The sequence below is a fragment of the Ailuropoda melanoleuca genome, chromosome 3, assembly GCF_002007445.2.
Source record: "Ailuropoda melanoleuca isolate Jingjing chromosome 3, ASM200744v2, whole genome shotgun sequence".
Taxonomy (NCBI): Eukaryota; Metazoa; Chordata; class Mammalia; order Carnivora; family Ursidae; genus Ailuropoda; species Ailuropoda melanoleuca.
Window position 1 is genome coordinate 112338500 of NC_048220.1, and position 22944 is coordinate 112361443.

The window sequence follows — 22944 nt, forward strand, 5'->3', positions numbered from 1 at the left end:
TGATTCCTAGTTTCTGAGAATCTTGGACTTGGTGTGGCTTGATTTTGGCTGCAGTGCCTTTAGTACCAGGGCATTCTGGTAATCATTGCATAGTTCTGAGCAAAGAAAGGACTTGAACTAAACCATTTGATCATTCTGGAGTCAAGTTTTTGACTGAACTTACATTTGGGTTGAATTAAACACACAAGTGCCTGATCACTTCCTTGCATTGTGTGATGCAGCTTTACAAAGATGTGTGTTACCGATGGAGATTAATTTTTCTAAGTTGACTTGATTTCTTTGTGCTGCAATAAGATCAGTTGTGGAGGGACAAGAGGATGTTACAGCAAAGAATAATATGTATTATAGGATTTCGAAATACTCATGCTTCAGACAGATATCTTACCCGGAAAATTTCAGACAAGCTAAATTAGGGGAAATGACTATACTTGAACAAATACATTCTGGAAGTATCATTTTGCACCTTGGGTTTTTATTAGAAGACTACATTTTTGTTTGAGAGATCAAAAAAAGAAATTTAAAAAACTTAATTATAACCCCTCTCCCCCAATCTGAACTTTATCCAGTAAAAGTTTACAGCTGTCCAAAGCCTTAGTTGTTATAAAGTTTCTTAATTATGGAGTTGCTAAAAAATTAAATTTGTCTCTTGTATATCTCCCCAAAGCAATAAAGAGAGTTTGTCAGAGAAGATTGGGAACTGATGGTGTCTGATACCTTAGGAATAAGAGAATCACAGAGTGTTGCTGAACAAATCCTAAGTCATTTCCAGTTTATGAAGCCCCTCTGAATCACTCATTTGTCATAATTACCATTTTGTGTGTGTGTGTGTGTGTGTGTGTGTATGCGCCCACATGTGTGTATGTATAGACTTATATACCTTGCAATTTTGCTGGAAAGTATGTATTCTTTTAAGGAAAAAAAGCGAAAATTAATAGTTTGAGTGTCTTTGAGCCAAGCCCTTTGTCACTAAAACTGTGGAGAGAAGAGAAACTGGTGATAATTCGTCTTGGCTACATTTTCCGATAACAATCTTGAGATTTTTCTCTGGAACCACAGAAATGAATAAGAAGCCGAAATATACATACCTTTAATAACTGAAAGCTGATATGACTCAGGAAAAATGTTTAAGTAGAATACCCTTCCAAATGAAATTTACTGTTTTTAAAGTGTCTGTGTCTATAGAACTTCAGGGATGCCTAAAAATAATCCTAATTCCCATTGGCTTCTGAGTGAGAAGTCTATAATGATATAAGAAGAGTGAAAACGAGAAAAACAAATGGCACCAGGGGACATGAAATTTCATTTCCAGCCCAGAAGGTCGCATTTTAGAAAGATATCTTGGGTTCATCGTTCAGTTCTTTGCCTTTGCTGTGTTAATTGGCCCACTCGTGCCTGAACCAAATACCTAAGGGCCTCGAAATAGCCAGGGAGAGGGAGAAGGTCCACAGAACAGAAAGAATGATTATCCTGTGATAGGGATGGCCCTAAGGGGTTTGACTCTGCCAGGTGACTCTGAAAGGGGGCATTTGCCTTCTCACTAAGGATCCCTAACAAAAGGCCTGTGATTCATGGTATTTCCATAATTGAAGGGATTTGGACACGAATTTACTACAACAGCAGTGGGGAGAGAAAATGAGTTTGTGAGCATGTCAGTGAGGAACTTGTACTGGAGATCAAAGCTTCAGAAACTTCTTCATGTTTTGAACTGAGGAAAAGAAAATCTTTGAAGAAAAACATAAATCATTAAAACAAATGAATGGAAATGATTAAAATAGATGTAAAAAGTCCTGAAGCATCAACAGTTCTATGATTACGATGTTCTAGACATGCACTATCACTCCATCGCATTACTTTGTTGTATTTTTCTATAGCAATCATCATTTTCCAAGTCATCTAACTTATTTAAGGTTTTCCATGTCCTTCTCTGGAATATGAATTCCATGAGAGTAAGGCCCTTGTCTTATACCTGCAACACCTAGAATATACCTGAGACATATTAGACTGTCATATAAACTTCCTGAATGGATGAATGAAGTAATGTCTAAGCAGGGTTGTAAAGGCTAAATAGTGGTGCGCCAAGTAAAGTTGGGGTAGAGGTCGAAAATTGAAGGAAAGAGTGGTGTGTTTTAGAGAAAAAAAAAATGATATGGAACTACTTTTGCTCTTTCACCTCAGGAAACCCATTTCTGATGACCTGAAATCTGTCCAGCTCATTCCACAGAGAAGCATGACCCAAATGTGGACTTGGAAAATTGATTTTAAAGTAGCATATTTCCCTCTGTTATGAAATAGAAACTTCTGGACGTCTCACTCAGAGTATAATAGATTTAAGCTTGACCTAGATTGTTTTTTTTCCGACTATAAATGGACCTATCACTCTTATGGGCATAAGAAGCAGGGAAGAACACTTGGACAAGATAAAGAAATCTCTTGTCCAGGTCTCCAAACTAATGACTGTGACATCAAATGGTTCACAGACTTAGCAGTTTGATTTGAAGGTCTCTCCTCTTCTGCAAAGAGAAACTGCCATATGGCCTACATTGTGGTCTTTCCATTTACACAACAATTTAATATGCCTGGTTCATGATGAAATACCAGCTCCCGGCTGGGAAATTAAAGCAGCGTTCAGCTCCTCTCAGCAAGCAGGCTGCAGTTCGATATATTCTGTAAACTGGATTCTGTATTAGCCAAAGGAAAGGATTGGCATAGTTCAGAGACACAGTTGGACTTGTTCAAACGAGCGTTTCAGTGCACAGATGCTATGTCTCTTTGGAGCTATGCTTTAGATCACTTTGCTTCTACTTAGCTATCAACTAAATATATTTTTGTTTCAATTCCTTTTAATTTTCATCTTTACAGTAATTTATATAAGCACAGTCTTCTTCCTCTAAGACATTTCAAAAATGTTTGTTGGGAAGGAAAGGACTTACCATTGAGTGCTCTTTCAGTCAGCGAATATAGTACCTGTGAAGGTGCATGATGGATCAAGTATGGCCGAGAATCAAATGTTGGCTCTATTACCACCTAGTTATTTAGCCTTAAGTAGGTTAATCGAATTCTTGTAGCTGATGCAGTAGTCTGTAAAATAATAAAAACTCACTTTGTAAATGATTGTGTGTTTGTGTGTGTGTGTGTGTGTGTTCATGTGTATGTAAAATGATAGGTGTGGTTTGGTAAAGTAGATGCAGACACAAAAATGAAACATTAATTTGTTATAATAGTTGATACCCTATTAGCAGACTCACATGTATCTACATATCCATTTAGTAAATATTTGCCATAAGGTGGCCTGATTACAATGATTGACCCTATCTTTTAATGTCTTTCTATTCTCCTAAGGTCTGAGATAACCATGAAAACTTTTCCAGTGAAAATCTTTAGATAGATTTCATGGTCAAAGTGGATAGCTAGTAACATTTTCACACATGGTGAAAAACTTTGCATTCCTCTCATTCACTGGTCTACTTTGAACTTATTCAAATTTACTCTTCCAGTAAACCTGCTCTGAACCTCAGGCTGGTCCATGCATCGCTCCTCTTTCTGATAGTAGTCTAAGCCTATTTCTATCTTTTTATTGAATATATTACAATTAAATTCTCTGTACTTGCCTACTAAACTGAATCTCTTCAAACTTTGTAACTCTATTCCCTACCCTAGGGATTTGTAGGTCTTCAATAAGGTGTGTTGAAACCATCCACACACAGACACATACATACATATATACAAATATATTTTATTTTTTATTCATAATTTGTTTCCCTATTCCACATCAATATTTCCTACTTGATCTATTGACATAAAATCATTTTCAACCTATGACATACCAGTCATTGAAGTTAAGTATTGAGTATGTTGTAACTGACATCATTGACTAAATGTTAACAGTCTATGCTTTGACTAATATTCATTTGTTCAACAAGCTTTATTGAGACCATACTTTATATGCCAGTCACTATGTCCTGTAATCAGAATGTCTTCAAGAAAGCAGACATGTAGGAAATCATGTAGATATGCACATTAGTACAGTTCAATTCATTAAGAACATAAGATAAAATCACAACTTAAGATGGAGGAATCTGTCCAAAAAATCCTCTCTGAAGGAGGTGACAGTTATCTTGAGTCCTGAAGGCTGCGTGGGAAGTAGCGGATTGAGATGTTTGTGGAACGAGCATTCCAGATGGAAGGGGCAGCTAGTGTAAAGGCAGAGGATAGAGAAAGCCTGGCGGTTTGAGGAAGTGCCCATACAGTATTCAGTATGTTTGGAATGTAGAGTGGGAGGTAGTCAGTAACAAGAGATGAGTAAATGCGGATCTATGTCTTGGCAAGAAGTTAGGATTTCATCCTACACTCAATGGGCAAGAGGGATGGAATGACCAAATTTGCATTCAGGAATAAGCATTCTCATAGAGGGAGGCACCCATGCAAGCAGATAGACAGGAGAGTCTTAAAATAACCCAGACAAGAAGTAATGAGGATTTAAACTCATCTTCAGCAAAAGATGAGAAAAGACACTAAAGGAAAGAACCAGTGGAATTTAGAGTCCAGCTGTTTATGGAGAGTAAGAGAAAGGGAAGATTTACAAATGGCAGCATGCTTTAGATCTGGAGAACTGTGTAAATGTGATGCTATTTCACATGAGAGTGAATATAGATAAAACAGGTTTGCAAGGGTGGAAGTGGGAAGAAATGAGAGATGAGTTGGGTGTATAGTTTGCTGGACTACATATGCTAAGTATGCAGTGGTTATATTGGTCATATATCCAGTTTCTCACCAACATCCACCACATTTGCCATTATTTAATCCATGTGTTTATCCAGTACCTATTTGCTGAAGTGATGAATAAGTGCCTGTGGAACAGGCAGCTTATAAATGTCCAGGGGGATCAATAGTCTGTTTGCAGTACCAGAGACCTCCAATAATAAAGTGAAGATTAAGGTGACTCTGGTTCACAATAAATTAGGAGAATTAATTTCCCTTTTGAAAGCTGCCACAAACATGAGAGCAGAAAAAATGGTGCAATGACCTCACAAACATGAGGAATTGTCACGAAATTGTAAGAGCACATCTCTGTTCCTATTATAACCTATTATAATTACTTAATCTTCTCCTAATTTCATCTACTACTCCCCAGCCCTTCTGAACCAGATCCTAGAGGGAATTAAGCCCTATTGTCCTAAAGCATATGTTATAAGTAATGAATTAACTTAGCATCTGTGCATCTAGAATGGTAACATTTATATACCATCCTTGTGAGAATTCATAAAATAATCACCAAAAGGATTTTGTGTTATATGTTTTAGGTGAGGAATCCTAGCTGAGAAAGTTCCCCTCTCCTCCCCCTAATATTAGAACCACCTACTTCCCATAATAAGTATTCTGAGCTAGTAATAGGGAAAGCAAAAGAAACTTGATGTTCCTGTCATTAGGGGTCCTATTCAATTTTTTTATCTACCTCTCACAAGTTTCTGGCATTTCCACATTTACAACTACCATTCTGATTATAGAACCATTGTGTACAGTGCAAGATGTTTCTATTCTCAAAAAGGCCAAATCTATAGCTGAACCTTATAACATCTAGAATTTGTATATAACATTGTGAAGTTACATAAATAGTACCTAGGAGAGAGGAAAAGAAGTCCCTATCCCATTAGGCTCTCTAATAACCCTAATTGTCAATTAGGCTGTAAAAAATAAACACCCTTCTACAATGCCTCCAGCTGTCTCTGCTGAGGAAAAGACAATTCAACCCAGTGGTGGAAAGATACATGCCATCATTAAACGTTTTTTTGTGAGAAAGCAAAGGATGTTGAGAAGATGTACTATACCCTAGGGAAACGTTTCAGCAGGAAGAACTTTGGCAAGGAGAACAAGGAGAATAAAGACAAATCTCTGACCCTAAAACTGATTACTCAGCAGCATTTACCGCATATATATTTTGATATTTTAACATTAGACTAACTCAGTAGTCTGGAGCTTAGAGAAACATGAGCTCATGATAAAATTAACAATTATTAATAGTTACTCATGCCATCTCCATGTATCATGATGGAAAGCCTCTTATGAAAGGCCAGCGGGCAAGCTGATGCAGGTCCGTGTTGGATTTTTCACTGGTCTCTGATGAAGTAAGTAATATAAGACCAGTGGAGTAAGTTATCCTTACAGGTGAGTTTAGTGAACTGTCCTGTCTTTATTCTGTGTTTTTTTTTTTAATTTGAAATTACTCTTGCTATTTCTATATTAAAATATTTTTTCTTTTATGTACTGATGATGATGGGTGATTTTTTTTTAAATCTTTTTAATGTCTTTTTACTTGTGTAAAGTAAAGACCTGGGAAAAAAAATGTCCTGACCATATCTTGGTCCTAATTAAACAATTTTTAAAATATGCTACTGGTTCATATCTAAATATATCATAACTACTCATTAATTTATTCATCCTTCAACAACTATGGAATAACTGCATAGTGTCAGTGTCAGGGCGCCTCAGCACCTTGGATTTTTAGGGCAGGGTTTATGGAGATATGAGCCCAACAGCACGTCCTCATCAGCTCTGCTATCAATCCATCAGTCCTGTGCTTTTAGGTGAGGGATTTGCTACTAGCATCTAGTAAGTAGAGGCCAGAGATGGAGCAGAATATTTTGCAATGCTCGGGACAGCTCCCAACAGCAAAGAATTATCCAACCCTAATTGAATCTTTCAACACTTATTTGTACTGATTTTAAATGTTGTGGGGGAGGTTTTGAGAGAGAGAGTGGGGCATGGGGTGCAGAGGGAGAGGGAGAAAGAGAATCTCAAGCAGACTTCATGCCCAGCGTGGAGACCTACATGGGGCTGACTCTCACAACCCTGAGATCATGACCCTGAGTGGTCAGATGCTTAATTGACTGAGCCACCCAGGAGTCCCAATGTTGTAGGTTCTAGGGGACGTTACAGCTTAAGGTTCATCTGGGAAGGGGAGAGAGTTGTGACATGTCCTGGAAATTGCAAATTTACAAAATTTGTTCCCGGTTAGAATTTGAACACTGACTGAATGTTTGATAATATTAAATTATTATTAATTTTTAAGTATAATAATGATATTACAGTGAGTATTTTTTAGTAATGCATAGTGGAGCTTTACAGTTGAATTAATCTATTTGCAATTTACCTCAGAGTAATCAGGAAGAGGGGAAATATGTGAGGTATCAGTGAAACTAGTTTAGCTCTGAGTTAGTAGTTGCTTAAGCTGGGTGGTGAACATATAGGGATTTATTTTGCTATTACTATTTATACTGTTCTACAGTTTATTAGACTATGATGTTATACTATCCTACTAGTATTCTAACAGTATACTAGTATACTATTCTGCCTTTTTTAAATACTCAAAATATCCCACAGCACAAATCAAAGAAATAGGAAAGAAAGTGAGGCCTTTTTATAACTTTTATCTTTTAAGATGTGTTCCTTCTATCCCTACCTTCTCCACAAGCCTGAGAAGAAAATACTGGTTAACTGAGTACGTGGTTAAGTAAAGTTTCTACTGGATATAGTTTGAAAAAGATGCACATCTCAGTTAAGTTCATAAAGAATGAGAAGATGTCTTTTCTCTTTTCTCCAGGATGAGAGTCAGAACATCTCTGGTAGGAGAGTTTCCTGAGGTCCATTTATCATACTGACCAAGTAGGTCAGGAAGGAATTTTTTAAATGTAGTTTAGATAAACTGTTGGGGCATTTGACCCAATTCTTCAGCTAACTTTGCTTGAAATCACAAGCTAAAACATATTTTATGCATCTTTAGTCCACTGATTGCTATTCTTTCCAGATTTTATTTGACTAAGCTAAGATATGATAAAGGTCATCTATTTGGAAGAGGAAAAAAATCTATAAAACCCAGAAGTTGGCAGACTTTTTCTGTAAAGGACCAAATAGTAAATATCTTAGGCTTTTGTGGACCACATATGGCCTCTGTTGCATATTTATCTTTTAATTTATTGTTTCACACACCTTTAAAAACGTGAAAACTATGCTTAATTCGAAAAGCAAAAATGTGAAGGTTGGATTTGGCTGTAAGAATCTTGATATATCCTCTTATTTTAAAACTAACCGTCATCCAAATTTAATTCATTCTGAATAACATAAACGAAAGCATTCTGTAAACTATATCTTACTTATTATTATTCCTTTAATGCATATGCATTTTACCTCTATCACTTAATACATACTACTAACTAAACCAACTAACTATTGATGTGGATTATTTTTTATCATCAATACATACTTGACTTATACGCAAACTTTTTAATTCAGAATTTAAGGGCCATTTTTATGATTGTAAGTATTACCTCCAATTTGCTTATTTGTTGTCATACAGAGTGATGCTTCTTGGAGGGGGAGGATATCAACTGATATTTACTTGTGTTAGGATTAATTTGTGAATGTGCCTGTTTTCTGGGCGAGGGGATGGTAGTAGGGTTACTTTGTTTGCCTAATACATTTTTGCTGTTCCCTTGCACAAAAGGAGATTTCCAGCTGATCTCTCTGCTGATACCTTGGAATACTCAGAAGTAGAAAATGGAAACTCTGTAGGAAGGATATTAGTTTTCTACTCACTTCAAGGCCTCTCTCTAACTACTCACGTACTGGACTTAAAGAACTCACTGTAATCTCTCAAGAGTGGGTAAGAAAAGAAAAGGTAGAGGCTTTTAACAAAATGGACTGGAATGAACATCGAGGTCACAGGTGAAGATGTGTATGAGTCCAGTACTTTCGGGCTAAGTGGCATTGAGTCAAGCTCAGGTTAGCTGAGGTGGTAGAGCTTATTGTAAAGGAACAGAGGAAGAAAGAAAGCACAGTGAACCACCCCAGGAAAGTCAGAGGCTGACTTTATGGCAAGAGGGAAACCATAGCAATTCCAGTACCCCAGGAGCCATTTTAGGGAGACACCGTTCCCATAACTTATGCAATCCCTGACTTTCCTAGCTGTTCATTTCTCACTTTCAGGCTCCCCATGAGAGGGTATAATTAGGCCTGTCAGTCACAATCCAACATAAAGCATCCCCATCGGGAAGAGTTCTCCAGCCAGGCTATCCTGTGGGCTGCTGGCCAGGTTTGGGATGCCTGTCTTTGAGGTAGGCATCCATTATGGCTGCACCTGTTAATACACATATTCAGTTACATGATGAAAGCTTACCGACTTGAACACACACACAAAAATACTGCTCTAACCAATTCTGTAAAAAGCAGCTACTGGCTTCATGTCAGAAAGTGTTTCATGAAATGAGATTTTTCTCTGGATGCCAAAGTTTTGCTTGATTTTTTTCCAAAACAACATTTAATCTTATCTCACTCAAAGCAGACACCCTCTAGTGGTTTGCCTTTACATCTAGGTTCAAAATTCACAGATGCCTCATCACCTTTCAAGTTCTTTTGAAGCTTCATTTACAGTAATTCTTTAAAAAGGTCGCTTTTGTTCTAGATGCTACAGCTTTATTTTAGGCAAATCCCCATCATCTCATGCCCAAATTACAATTGTGAAATTCTTTACAAATCTTTTTTACCTGCTAGGAATCTCCCCCCCACCCCACCCCCCAGTTCATTTTACAAGCCAACTGTAGATTAATATTCCTGTATCAAGAAACAAAAAGTTTGAAAGAGAACAAGTTTACCTTCTAGAGAAAGAGAGGTGGAGTGTTTTCCCATGTATGGCAAGATACCGAGAGAGAGAACTCCCAGCTCTATTCCATTGGTTCTTTCCTAAAACAATACTTTATACACAACTTCCTTCCTTCAGAAGCCTTGCAATGATATTGTCAATCGAGACCAAATTTCTTATCTGTGGCGGAATATTCTCTGTGCCTACTCAAACTCCTGTGATCCTGAGACTGCTGGTCTTACAGTTCCATGGAAACCCTCTCCCAAAACTGTCCTCTGAACCTGTGCTCGGGACACTGTTCGATGCCATCTTCCTTCCCATCCCATTTGTCTGTCTTCTGCAGCCTCATGGCCTGGGCAATGCAATTCCTACACTGTTTTCAGATCCTACCTAAGCCTTCTCTTGTCACCAAAAGTGTACAGAAATCAATTACGACAGATGATGCATTATCTGGATTTTTAGATTTTTATCAGGTTAAAGTCCCTAGCAGACGCTTTAGCACTATTCTCAAGCTTGGTTTATACATTGTGTTTGGATTTCTAATTATAAATTCTCAGGGTTTTTTAAAAAAATTTCTTTTATATTCCCCATAGTTTCCCTCCAGGTGCAACATGAAAATCATTTGTTGACTTGAATTTATACCATCCCTTAATTTCCATTCCTTTTGCCACCTTTTTCCAATTTCTTTTAAACAAGGAACCCTGTTTTAGATGTAAATCTGACAGCTACAAGACTTCTTTTCCCCCCCAAAAAACCCATCACTGACATCACCTAAAACCTTGTTAGAAAAATGCATTGTCAGCAGCCCCCCATTTACTAAATCCTAATCTGCTTTTTAGCAAGACATCCAGGGGATTCTTATACATATTAAAGTGTGGGAAGCACTGCACTGAAGATTCCAGTATTGATCAGTTAACCATTCATTGTTACATTGACCAAACCAAGAAAATGTGTATTTAAATCCCAATTTTATCATTCGTGTGTGTGTGTGTGTGTGTGTGTGTGTGTGTGTACATGAGTGAAAGACACAAAGAGAGAGAACCAGGGGGAAATTTTGGAGACAAATAACTGTTTTGCTGTATAGTAGACTTGCCTCCTAAATATCCAGTGAATATATTTTCTGTTTAGACTATTTTTTTCTGCTGTACTTTTCTTTTTCTTTTTCATTTTGTGTAAGCATATTAAACCACATAGGAAAACAGAGCTGTCAAATATCACTTCAAAAAAACACACTTGACATAGCTAAAAGCCAAAATCACTTGATGAATTTTTTAAAAGCTGGCTGCTTTTTAGAGGCATTTATAATTCAAGGTGTTATGATTAACTTTTAAAGAGTTGAGCGTTGGTAGATTTAAAATCAAAAGGAAAGATTTGGAGTGGTCCAGTGGATTTTTAAAGATGGATAGAAATCAGGAGAAGTATGATCTTACCCTTCTTAGCTTTGATATTTTTTATGTGATTTTTGTTCCAATCACATAACAGATCCCCTTTAATCTTCTGTATGTCACATGGACTAACATGAGGCTGGCAGTGATTGTATTTTATCTACCCAAAAGATATCCTGAAAATTACTGAGATAGTCCATCAAGTTTTTTAACTTGCGAAAGACAAGGAGTATAAATATATAGTGGATAACAGTTTATAAATAGTATTGTGTGAAGCAGATTTTATGCAGACATGAGGCAGTTGAAGAAGTCACAGTAGAATTTAAAGATACGTCCATCATAAGGAAGGGGAAGGGGTGAGAGGTTTAGAAGTAGAAAGTATAAACCTTAATGGAAACATCTGTATATGCAACAGAATGAAACAATCATGTCACAGACATGTTTGTAATCAACAGGAACCAGTTAAAAGATAAGAGTAATGCAACTTCTGGTGGATAGGGTCAAAGCTCCTCAAAAAGATATGGCTCTTTGGAATGTTGTAATCAAATGTGAGCACTGTGTTTTATGAAACGTATTTGCACACTGGTGTAAGTCATTTCCACTTTTCATTTATTCATTGATTCATTCATTCTTTATTTCTTGAGCCACAATGGTATTATGTGATGAAACCTATGGTCACCCCTAGATATTGTAAATGTGATGGTTGTACTTTTCATTAAAGACCTTATTGGTTAGTTTCGAGAAATAATCACATAAACGAGTAAGTCTGAAAATGTGCCTAGGGTCTCAGATGCACGATTACCAAGCAGAGTGGAGACACAAAGATAATTAAGAAGGGTGTCCATGGGTGTGAAATCATCTCACTTGAGACAAGTCTAAGGAACTGGGATGGTTAGTTGATGAACAGGTTGTTTACAAGAGGGTGGAGGGTGTGGGAGAAGATAATTATATTTCACAAATTTGAACAGTTACTTGATATTTGAAACATTACTTTTTCCTTTGTTCCAGAGGTAGAGTCAAAATCACAAGGAAAAAAAAATACAGTGAGAAGAGAGGGAACATAAGGGGAAAGGAAAGGACTCATGTTTCAGGAGTGCCCACTTTGTGCTAGGCTTGTGCCAGGCACTTTGTAAGCACTATTTTAGTTAATCCTTGTAACAACTTTGCCAATGCTTAACCTGTCTGAAATGCCACTATTAGGCCAATAATCAGAGCTGCAGATGATCACCCTAATTGCTGTACTTCAAGAGAGATGAACTGACCAAATGTATGGGGGAGAGCTAAGATTTTTTTTGGCAAAGCTATATCTTTAGATTATACGAATGACAGCAGGACCAGTGGTAGAAGATGCTAATAACTGTACGAATGTCGCTGTGTCTTGAGAACTGAAATGATCGTTACATCCTTAGAAAATAAAGCAAGACTGGGTATTCTAGTTATTCGAATATTTATCATAATAGAGAGGCATATCTCTTCTTTTATATCTGAATTTGGAAATACATCCAGTCTGTTTCAGAAGCTTATAAAAGATGTGAAAAATTTTTTTAAGATTTTACTTATTTATTTGAGAGAGAGAGGGAGAGAGCACAAGCAGAGGGAGCCGCAGAGGGGGAGGGAGAGGCAGGTTCCCTGACGAGCAGGGACCCTGGGACCATGACCTGAGCTGAAGGCAGATGCTTAACAGACTGAGCCGCCCAGGTGCCCCGTGAAATATTTCAAAATACATCAACTACTACAAATTTACATCTATTTAATATTCTATTCTACTCCAAATTCCCTAGATTGCTATTCAAATCCATGTGACATCTCAAGTCCTCCTACCAGCCAAGTTTGATATGCAGATTGATTTAAGCCAGATGTTACCACCTCCTGTGCTGTAAGAGGTGGTATTTTACTAGTTCACTAGTATAAATATAGAAATATTACAAATACAAATATAGAAAGAAAACAAAGTGTTAGTTCCTCTTACTCTATGAGACACTGGATTAGGAGCCTAAGTAATTTACAGGAAATTACTATTTGGACGCACAACAAAGAATTACTTTGATTTCATGACATTGGATACAAAAAAAGGAAGCATCTTCTTGCTTAGGCTACTATAAGCAACCAAGTAGAAATTTTCCGATAAATTCTAGAAACTCAGGTTAAACATATTACCTTACAAATTTCTGTCATGAGTTCCTGGCAAGTTCCTGTGTTATTGCAATGTCAAACTCTATTTTAGGGGTCACGGAAATATATCTGAGTTGCAAAATTCTTGATGCCATTTATAAAATGACTTTATATAGGTGACAGTAATGTCAGATCGACTGACATGCTTATAATCAAGCTTAACTGATGTCAGCAAAAATAGCATTGACTAGTTGATATATCTCATACCCTAAGTTTTATTAAAAGTACATAATATATTTACGTAGTGGTGAGTCAAATTTAATCTCCTGGGACATACTCTTTATAATGTTGCAATTGAAAACAGTTTTCCAATGTGCCTGTGATAGGGTGCATTACTGTCAGTTTTCCTCTTCAATAAGTGAAATAACTTACCCTGTAAAGAAAATAACTTACCCTGTAAAGAAAAACAGGAGAATATACAATATTAAAATTAATATGTCGAGTCCTCAAATACTTGTGCTCTGGTTTATAATTTAGAAATTTGTATCCAGATAAAGGGACTTATTTCCAAGTAAATTTGCACTAAAATTCTTAAAGCAGTGATTGCACCACTGGGAGATTCCTAGTTTAGTTCTCAAAGAGTAAATAAACAAGAAGAAATGTAGAAAGATTGGAATAGTCAACATGGTCTAGAAAATATGCCATAATATTCTTTTAAAAAGCTTACATCTATAAGATGCACTTAGTTTGTTCTTTGGGAGTTCAGTTTTATTTCATTGTGTATTTTATTCTTTGTGTGAAGTCAGTCTGAGCACCCAAAAGCAAATTAATTTTCTACCTGATGAGAAACGACATTATCTTCATCAAAGAAAATATTACCAAACATTCTAGATACTTTCTTCATTATAGATATTGCACCAAATCCACAAACATATCTTGCTTAAATAAAGTACATAAATCATTTGGCAAGTTCTATTACAAAGGGGAGACAACTCACAGGAGAACCAGTATTACATTATCTAAAACTTAAGAACAGAACTTAGTGTGGGCCTTGGGTTCATCCACTATCATTGATATACTCATAAGCATTTTAAAATAATTTTCTCTGGGCTCAAAACTCAAGATCGCAGTCACTGGGAGGGATGTAATAATGTCACTGTATGATTGCTGTCTTTAAAATGTCTCAAACCAATGAGGCAGATAAGAAATCTTTAGGAAACAATTAGAAAATATAATACAAGAAAATGAAAGTAGTGACAAACTAAGATATTCATAATTTCTTAGGAACCTAAAGGATAGTATGAGATACAGATGAATAAAACGGTTTTTCTTTCTCTGTTTTTTACCCAAATCCAAATCCACACACACACAGAGTAAATACAGAAAAACTCTTTCACACCTAACACACGACACTCTTCCCTCAGTAAGTACATCTCCAAAATAACTTAATATTAAGCAAAAATTAATTCACGGAGAGGCGACTGCTCCATTCACATACTGAATCTGGAAATTCAATTCATGAAATCTAAGACTCTTTTACAATCAGAGGATTTGCTTTTTTCATTGCTATGTGTGTGGCATTTGTTAATTTTGTTATTCATCAAAGAAACAAAGAGTATGGAGGCTTTAAAAGAAGGGATGATTTAAAATGATTTTCACACTGACCAGTGAATATACCTTCCTCCTCTCCTGAACATACTTTCATTTGTTCTGTTTCTCACTACGAAATTATTGAGGAGTTGCCAAGAAGTAACGGCTGAAGAGTTTTTTGTTGCCTCCAGAACTGTGATAACATAAAATTTCAGTTGTTTAAGCCAAAAATTTGTAAGTATGCGGTGGTTACTAATGAAACTTGAAGGGAAAGTAGAGGGAACTTGGAATACATCTATATCTCAAGGACTGTGGCCAGGGAGGGAGCAGATCTCCTGGCAGAACCCAAGAATGGCTCCCAGCTGAGACCCTAGGACTACAGAGAGCCAAATGGAAAGTGAGGGAGAAAACAGGTGACCTACCCAAGGCTGCATATGGTACAAAGGACTCTCTGTCCCTCACTCTACATTGCAGAACAGCCTGTGACCAGGCATTTATTCTCCTGAGGTTCTTCTTTAAAAGCAGTTGAAGAAGGCAGAGAACTAGGACAGCTGAAACAGATATTAATGACCCTGGAGTAAGCCTTCCCCATTCTGGCATTTAAGGAAATAAGAGAACAAACTGCCTATCTCTTTGCTTTAAAGAGAAACTCCAAATCAACAAATTATGTCATATCATCAGATTTTTCATCCTTAAGTGTGAAAGGATTACCTGAAGAAACCATTAAACATTCAAGGAACATATCTAGACACAGAGGCAGAAATAGTGAAGAGAAAGAATTCAGAGAACAGAAGGAGACTTAAATGTATATATATATAAAATATAAAAACAAAAGCCCCTTTTACTCTTCACTTTCCCAGTTTTATAGCAATATATTTTACATATATAATTCACCCATGTGAAGTGTGCAATTCAATTTTTTAGTAAATTTACCAAATTATGAAATCATTACCATAAATCAGATTTAGAACATTTTCATCACTCCAATAAGATTCCTTGTTCCCATTATCATTTATTGTGAATCTCCTTTCCTACCTGCTATCCCGAGCAACCAATAATTTGTCTCTCTAGATTTGCCTTTTCTGGATGCTTCATATATATGGAATCATATAATATATGGACTCATGTCTTGCTTCTTCCACTTATGTTTGTGAAACATACTGAGGTCTGTCCATGTTGTAGCATATATGCGTCATTCACATTCAGAACTCTTAACGCCTATCAGGAGACAGTGGACATTACATCTACAATGAAAGAGAAGGATATAATGAGACAACAATAAACATAGGAAAATGGAAAGCATTTGGAAATTAGAAATATAAGTGCCAAAACAAAAAATATATTAAAAAGAATGGAAGGTAAAGTTGAGGAAATCTCCTGCTTTCATAATCACTACTAACAGGTTTCCTTTTCTTCATATCCTGTTTTTTGTTTCCTATTCTGTGCACTTAGATATTAATTTTATAACTACATGTTTTTAAATTAAAGTTATGCACATTACAAAATAAAAATAATTTATATAAAGAAGTTGAAAAAAGGAAAAAATTCACATCCACATAAAGGAATATTTTTCATGCTGAGCAAGGCATATTGGTAGATGTTATTATCATTATGGTCCTTTTTATCAGACTGTAATTACAATCTTGTATTATTCTTTTCTCATGACCATTCTACTGTTATCAGAGTGACTTTAAAAGCTTCACTTTTAATAATTGCCACATAGTTCATGCAGTGGCCGTTTAATTGGTTGAATCTTGACTTGTTAAACATTTCGGGCATTATCACATTTTCAGATGTTTAAATAAATATGTATCACCGTTAAACATTGTTCTAATTATAGACTATCCCTTGGGTTAGATTGTCCAGTGAAATTTCTGGGTTGAAGACTATGGATACTTTTTAAGATGTTTGTTATACTTTACTGGTTATTTTCCATGAGGTTATAACCTAACTATTCTACATGACAACTTGCACAGATTTGGGAAAGCAACACTTAGCGGTAATACATTTCCCATCAGCTTAGTCACCATAATGTGCCAATCATAAATTATATAATATGGCATTAGTACTTTAATGACCAACAGGAATTTAATTTGGGGGTAATGCTAAAAATACTTCCTTTTATTACATTGTTTAGATTAGAGTAGCCAGCAAATTCCATGGTGTGATAGTATGCTTTATGTTTAAATATAATATAGATTCATCTTTCAACATACACCCAGTACACACACACACATTCGCATGCACACAAGCGTGAACACTCCACAATATTACTTATTAAATTTACACGTTTACCAGCATGAACAACAACATAAGTGGTTGCTTCGGTGGCATTTCCTAAAATGCTATCTTCCCAGATTGGTTCAGATGTGCTTCTTAATACTTCCAGAATGCCCACAGTCTGTATTACTGTTCTTACCAGATTGCATTTAAATGAACTCTCAATTAAGATGAACTCTTTTTTGTAAACCATCAGTATATAAGTAACATAAAAACAGATACTCTGGGGCGCCTGGGTGGCACAGCGGTTAAGCGTCTGCCTTCGGCTCAGGGCGTGATCCCGGTGTTATGGGATCGAGCCCCACATCAGGCTCCTCTGCTGTGAGCCTGCTTCTTCCTCTCCCACTCCCCCTGCTTGTGTTCCCTCTCTCGCTGGCTGTCTCTATCTCTGTCGAATAAATAAATAAAATCTTTAAAAAAAAAAAAAAACAGATACTCTGTTTGACTCATGTTTCCAGCCCTAACATCAAACACATAATGCCTACCACATAACTTACTTAAATAAGTTCAGAAAAATGTGAATTTAGGTGTGTTTCAGAAATACTTCTACCATTTCTTTTTTCAAATTGGTTATCTTGAAACTAAATTTTTAAATTATTTCTAATTTGTTTCAAAAATCAAAATCCGTAGAGTTTAATTAATAAATTTAGAGAAATGAAATAGAAAATTATCACTTGTAGATTTATTTAACTAGTAAATAAGGGAATCCAAACTTGCGAATGTTTGCTTACTACATTTTGGGCATCTAAATCTTAAGGAAGAATTCTTAGAAATTATTGAAGCAGAAAACCTCTCTGTGCATTTGGAGTACAGTTTTCTATACCAATTTCATTGGGAATATGCGAACTGCGTAAGGCATGCCTGAAATGCATTCCTCAGAACCTGTGGTCCAGTTTTTCTTCTGTGATCATAGGACTTTCTAGGCCAGTGTTTGGGTTCACTTTGTTTTCTATCTATATCATATGATCTGCTTTTTGCCTTCCAAACTTTATAAAAATCTTGTCTGATTACAGTTTCTTCTTCCAGTATTCAACTCCATTGTGGATGATTCCCTTTTCTACATTTTTGTTGTTACTTCAGATGAATTAGAATGAGGGCTGAAGGATAGATAACTCTGTTGCAGCTTTCCACTTGAACTGAAAGCTGTAACTGTTAAAGAGTGTTTAAGGTTGAGTATTGTCAATCGGATATTTTCGTCAGAAGGAATTCACTGATAAAATAGCAAATGCTGCCAATCATTGGTTGATCACACCATGAGACTTTTTAAAAAAATTGTGGGTCTTAGTGGTCTTTGAAAGTAAATTAGCAAACAAATCTTCCTTTCTTGTTTTTATAGAGATTTGCTTGCTGACCAAGGGCCGCCGCACTGCCAGTGTTCGAGCTGATACATATTGCCGTCTTTATTCGCTTTCTGTGGACAATTTCAATGAGGTCCTGGAGGAATATCCAATGATGAGGCGAGCCTTCGAGACGGTTGCCATTGACCGACTAGATCGGATAGGTACTCTCTTCAGTTTTCTACCTTTTTTGTGTACAATTTAGTTATACTTTAGTGGACTGATATCGGTTTGCAATTTTAAGTCCTAAATGCTATCATAGGTTGCCTATTAGTTAGCACAGAACTAGCAGTTAGCTCTAGCCCTATTTCTACTATCTAACTTTCTCTTCTAAATGTACTGGGTTTATTTACTCATCTCTATTTTTACTAGCTGCTCAATCTGATTTCCCCAGTGATGCCAAAACAATTTGAATCTTCAGGTAAAAAGCAATGACAAAACTTTTAGGTAGCACTAAAATAGAACTAAAAATATAATAGTATGAGTCTACATTACAAACCAAATAATTTTACTACAAGGTTTAAAAAAATTTTTTACGTATCAACTTAACATTTTTAGCTTTATATTGAGAACTGAAAACTTGTGCATTTTAATGGTCTCAGTAGAAACTTCTGGAAATGTTTGTAATACAGACTCAAGCAGGAAAAGCCTTCCTAGAAGTGCCCAACATAGATGCTTTACTTTGTAAACATCAACTTATTTTACAGTCTTCTCTGCTCTTCAATAAGAATATATAAATTAACCTTATTAGTTACACTAGTTTAAAGATTTGAAGAATTGCTATAGTAAAGTTAGATCAGATTGGCTTGCTATTAGCTTCCCAAAGAAGTGCTGGGACATTCTGATGTCAGAAGGTGGTATGCATTCATTTTCTACACCTAAATCCTCTTCCCTCACCCTACCGTGCTCTGCCCCCTTTCATTGTTCAACTCTACTCCATCTTCAGAACCTCGGTTTAGACATTATTTCCCTGTAGAAATCTTCTGTGACCTCCTGCCCACTCCTAGGCTGAGTATCCTGGGTATGTTCTCCCATCCCCCTAGGAACTTCCTCCATCACCATACTGCTTTTATTATCATAATTGCTCTAACCGATGCTAAGATTTGTGAATGTAGAGATCATGTCTAATTCACTATTACGTTCACAGTACCTAGTACACAATGAATATTCTTGAAGAGAGGTGGTAGGGAGGGATGAAGGAATCAATGATCTCAAAGGAAATGGGGTTGAGAACACTTGGAAGTAAACAAGTGCTTCATTCTTATTAAAGGTAAGGATTTTTGATTGGTGTAGTCTTATGTCAGCTTTTCTTATGCACTTTGTATCTCTCTTTCCTTCTTCAGAAGTGGGATGACAGATGCATTAGGCTCTGAAATTAGGTTAGGAGAAGTAAAGGTAGTATTTGGACATTATCATTAGACATAACACACATATTAGAAATTCATATTGACAATTTAGACATGTAATAATAGGACATAGTGTTGAGAAATAAGACAGTGCCCATAAAAGTGGGTATTCCTGAAAGCATCTTTATTTAATTTGAAAATAATTTACCTCTTTGTGGTATGTGAGTGCTCATGGTAGAGCTAGAGACTAATTTCTGAGCACATGCATTTTTTCCTAAGCCAGCTAGACATCTTGAGAGAAAGCGTTAAAATCAGGATATTTTAATAGAGAATTTCTGTTACTCTGATCAGCTTCACTCTCATCTAACTTCTTCCAATTAATTTTTATAAGAACGTTTGCATGAAATGGTTTGCAATCAATAATACAGGCAATAAAATTGCTAATAAGCACCAAGTATTTGCAGTTTTGATCCTTTTAAAATTCTAACTGTGCATTAAAAATTATAATATTTCTCCACAAGTTCACAGATATTTACATTATGAAATGTTGACTATTCACGTGTTCACAAAGAAATATAATCCTTCTCCATTCTGTGGCTATTGCTTATTTATGTAGACCATATTTAGTTAAGGCAATATGCTAAATAAGCATTTATATTTATTACAGATATAGGAGCTTTTGTTCTTGAGAAAATTAGAACAGTTCTATAAGGAGAGAAAAGTATTTATTTCAGCAGTCATTTAAAATGGTAGTTTTCCAGCATCCAAGTAAATTATAACATATATTTCCATTAAAAAGTATTCCTTCTAACTTTAACTTTATTAAGCAATATGGAAAATTGATTCACTTTTCAGTTACGCTATTTATCTGGGAATTATTTTATCAATGATGTCACCAAAAGTCACTGATTTTCCCCTTTCATTGATCTAATTTTGATTCTGTAGTCATCTGGCCAGAGAATGTCTACTTACTGCAATCCACTCCAAAGACAATGGCAGGAAGGAGAGGTAATGCTTATTGAGGTTCTAGAGGGAGCTGAGAACCTGCCGCACACTGTGCCCCTTAAGCCTCACAAAGACCTTTCAGACGAGGAAGGATCATGACGTGGTTCTCAACCCGGCTGTGCATAAAAACCTTCTGAGGAAATATGCTTTTAAAGTCCTGAAATCTGGACCCCATGTCTGGTTATTGTGGTTTAATTGGTAAGGTTCAGACAAAGCTCCAGAGATGAGGAGACTATGCATGTATGCTGGAGGAGCACTGGCATAGGGCGCTGGTCAAAGGCAAAGGACTTGCCACAGGGCTCCTCGAATGTGCACGTGAGAATCACCTGAGGATCTTAGTAAGATGCAGCATCTTGGTCAGCAGGTAGGAGGGGGCTTAACAGACTGCATTTCTAGAAGGTACTCACGTGATATGGATGCGGATGCAGCTGGTTCCTTGTCCTTAGTAAGGATCTGCAATCAGATCTGCTGTTTTCCTTCCCCAGTCCAGTTTCTTATTAACAGGTTCTCTTGGGCACTATTAACCTGCCTCTGTCCCGTTCTCCTTCTGGGTGAAACAGGATTATAAACACATCCACCTCCAAGAGTTGAGGATTACATAAAGTAAGTCTCCCTAAAACCTTTTGTAGAGTACCTGTCACATAGTGAGTGTTCTATTGTCCCTTCCTGAAAAAAAAAGTAGCTTTAAACTTAAATGTTGATTCCAGGCCCATCCTGATCCAATACCCTTTCTTCTCCCACTCTTCAAAGTAGCCCTCATGTCAGATATCTCCCTTTCATCTGTAAGATGGCTTTTGCCATATTATGGACTTTTCGACTTGACTTGCATAGAAGGTAAGATTTCCCAGAGAGATACAGGAAGTGTGAAGGGCAAGAGCCATCGTTCCATTGGGTCTAAAGGTGAGTACTTGGCTTTGAAGCCTCTTCGGTGAAACGCCGGCATACTTCTGTTTCCAGGAGCCGGTCTCCCCTGGGCTCGTTCTCCGTCATTTGTAGGCTTTCTAAGTGGCTCTCTTTCTTTCGCTGACAGGCAAGAAAAATTCCATTCTTCTGCAAAAGTTCCAGAAGGATCTGAACACGGGTGTGTTCAACAACCAGGAGAACGAGATCCTGAAGCAGATAGTGAAGCATGACCGGGAGATGGTGCAGGCGATCGCTCCAATCAATTATCCCCAAATGACAGCCCTGAATTCCGCCTCTTCCACCACGACTCCGACCTCCCGCATGAGGACACAGTCTCCGCCGGTGTACACAGCGACCAGTCTGTCCCACAGCAACCTGCACTCCCCCAGCCCCAGCACGCAGACCCCCCAGCCGTCCGCCATCCTCTCGCCCTGCTCCTACACCACTGCGGTGTGCAGCCCTCCCGTACAGAGCCCGCTGGCCACTCGAACTTTCCACTATGCCTCCCCCACTGCCTCCCAGCTGTCCCTCACGCAGCAGCAGCAGCAGCAGCTCCAGCAGCCCCCGCCCCCGCAGCCCCCGCAGCCGCCCCCGCAGCCGCAGACGCCCAGCACCTCCACGCCGAGAAACGACGTGCACAGGAGCACGCAGGCGCTCCACAACACCAGCCTGACCCGAGAGGTCAGGCCCCTGTCGGCCTCGCAGCCCTCGCTGCCCCATGAGGTTTCCACTCTCATTTCCAGACCTCATCCCACTGTGGGCGAGTCCCTGGCCTCCATCCCGCAGCCCGTGAGCGCGGTTCACGGCCCGGGCCTTCAGGCGGGGGGCAGGGGCACCGTCCCCCAGCGAGTCACCCTGTTCCGACAGATGTCCTCTGGAGCCATTCCCCCTAACCGAGGAGCCCCTCCCGCACCCCCTCCACCAGCAGCTGCTCTTCCGAGAGAGTCTTCCTCAGTTTTAACTACAGACCCAGAGGCAGAAAAGCCACGATTTGCTTCAAATTTATGATCCCTGCTGATTGTCAAAGCAGAAAGAAATACTCTAATAAACTGAGAATCTTCTCAGATCTTATTTTATTCGATCTCCTGATAGATTCCTATAGCCTACTATGAAGAGATATTTTAGACAGCTCTGGCCTACATGCAAAATGTAAAATATATAAATATATATCTACTATTAAATACCTATCTAAATTCCCAAGAGAAGTTCAAAAGACCTGTTTAGCATTCGGTGTTATATGTCTTCCTTTCTTTCAATCATTAAAGGATTTAAAATGTTGTTGTAAGATCATTTATTTTTAAACCTACTTTTACTGAATTCCTTTGATATATGTATTTCTCTACGAAGAGTTCTTG

General features: G+C 37.5%; 1 protein-coding gene across 1 annotated transcript in view; it reads left to right on the forward strand.

The window, feature by feature from the left end:
• The window catches only part of HCN1 (hyperpolarization activated cyclic nucleotide gated potassium channel 1), a 382359-nt gene extending 359762 nt beyond the window's left edge, over positions 1-22597 (forward strand). The window contains exons 7-8 of the mRNA XM_002919635.4: positions 18335-18499; positions 21717-22597. Of these exons, the coding sequence (XP_002919681.2) occupies positions 18335-18499; positions 21717-22597 (1046 nt within the window). The remainder of the gene's footprint in view (positions 1-18334; positions 18500-21716) is intronic.
• The last annotated feature ends 347 nt before the right edge of the window (positions 22598-22944 follow it).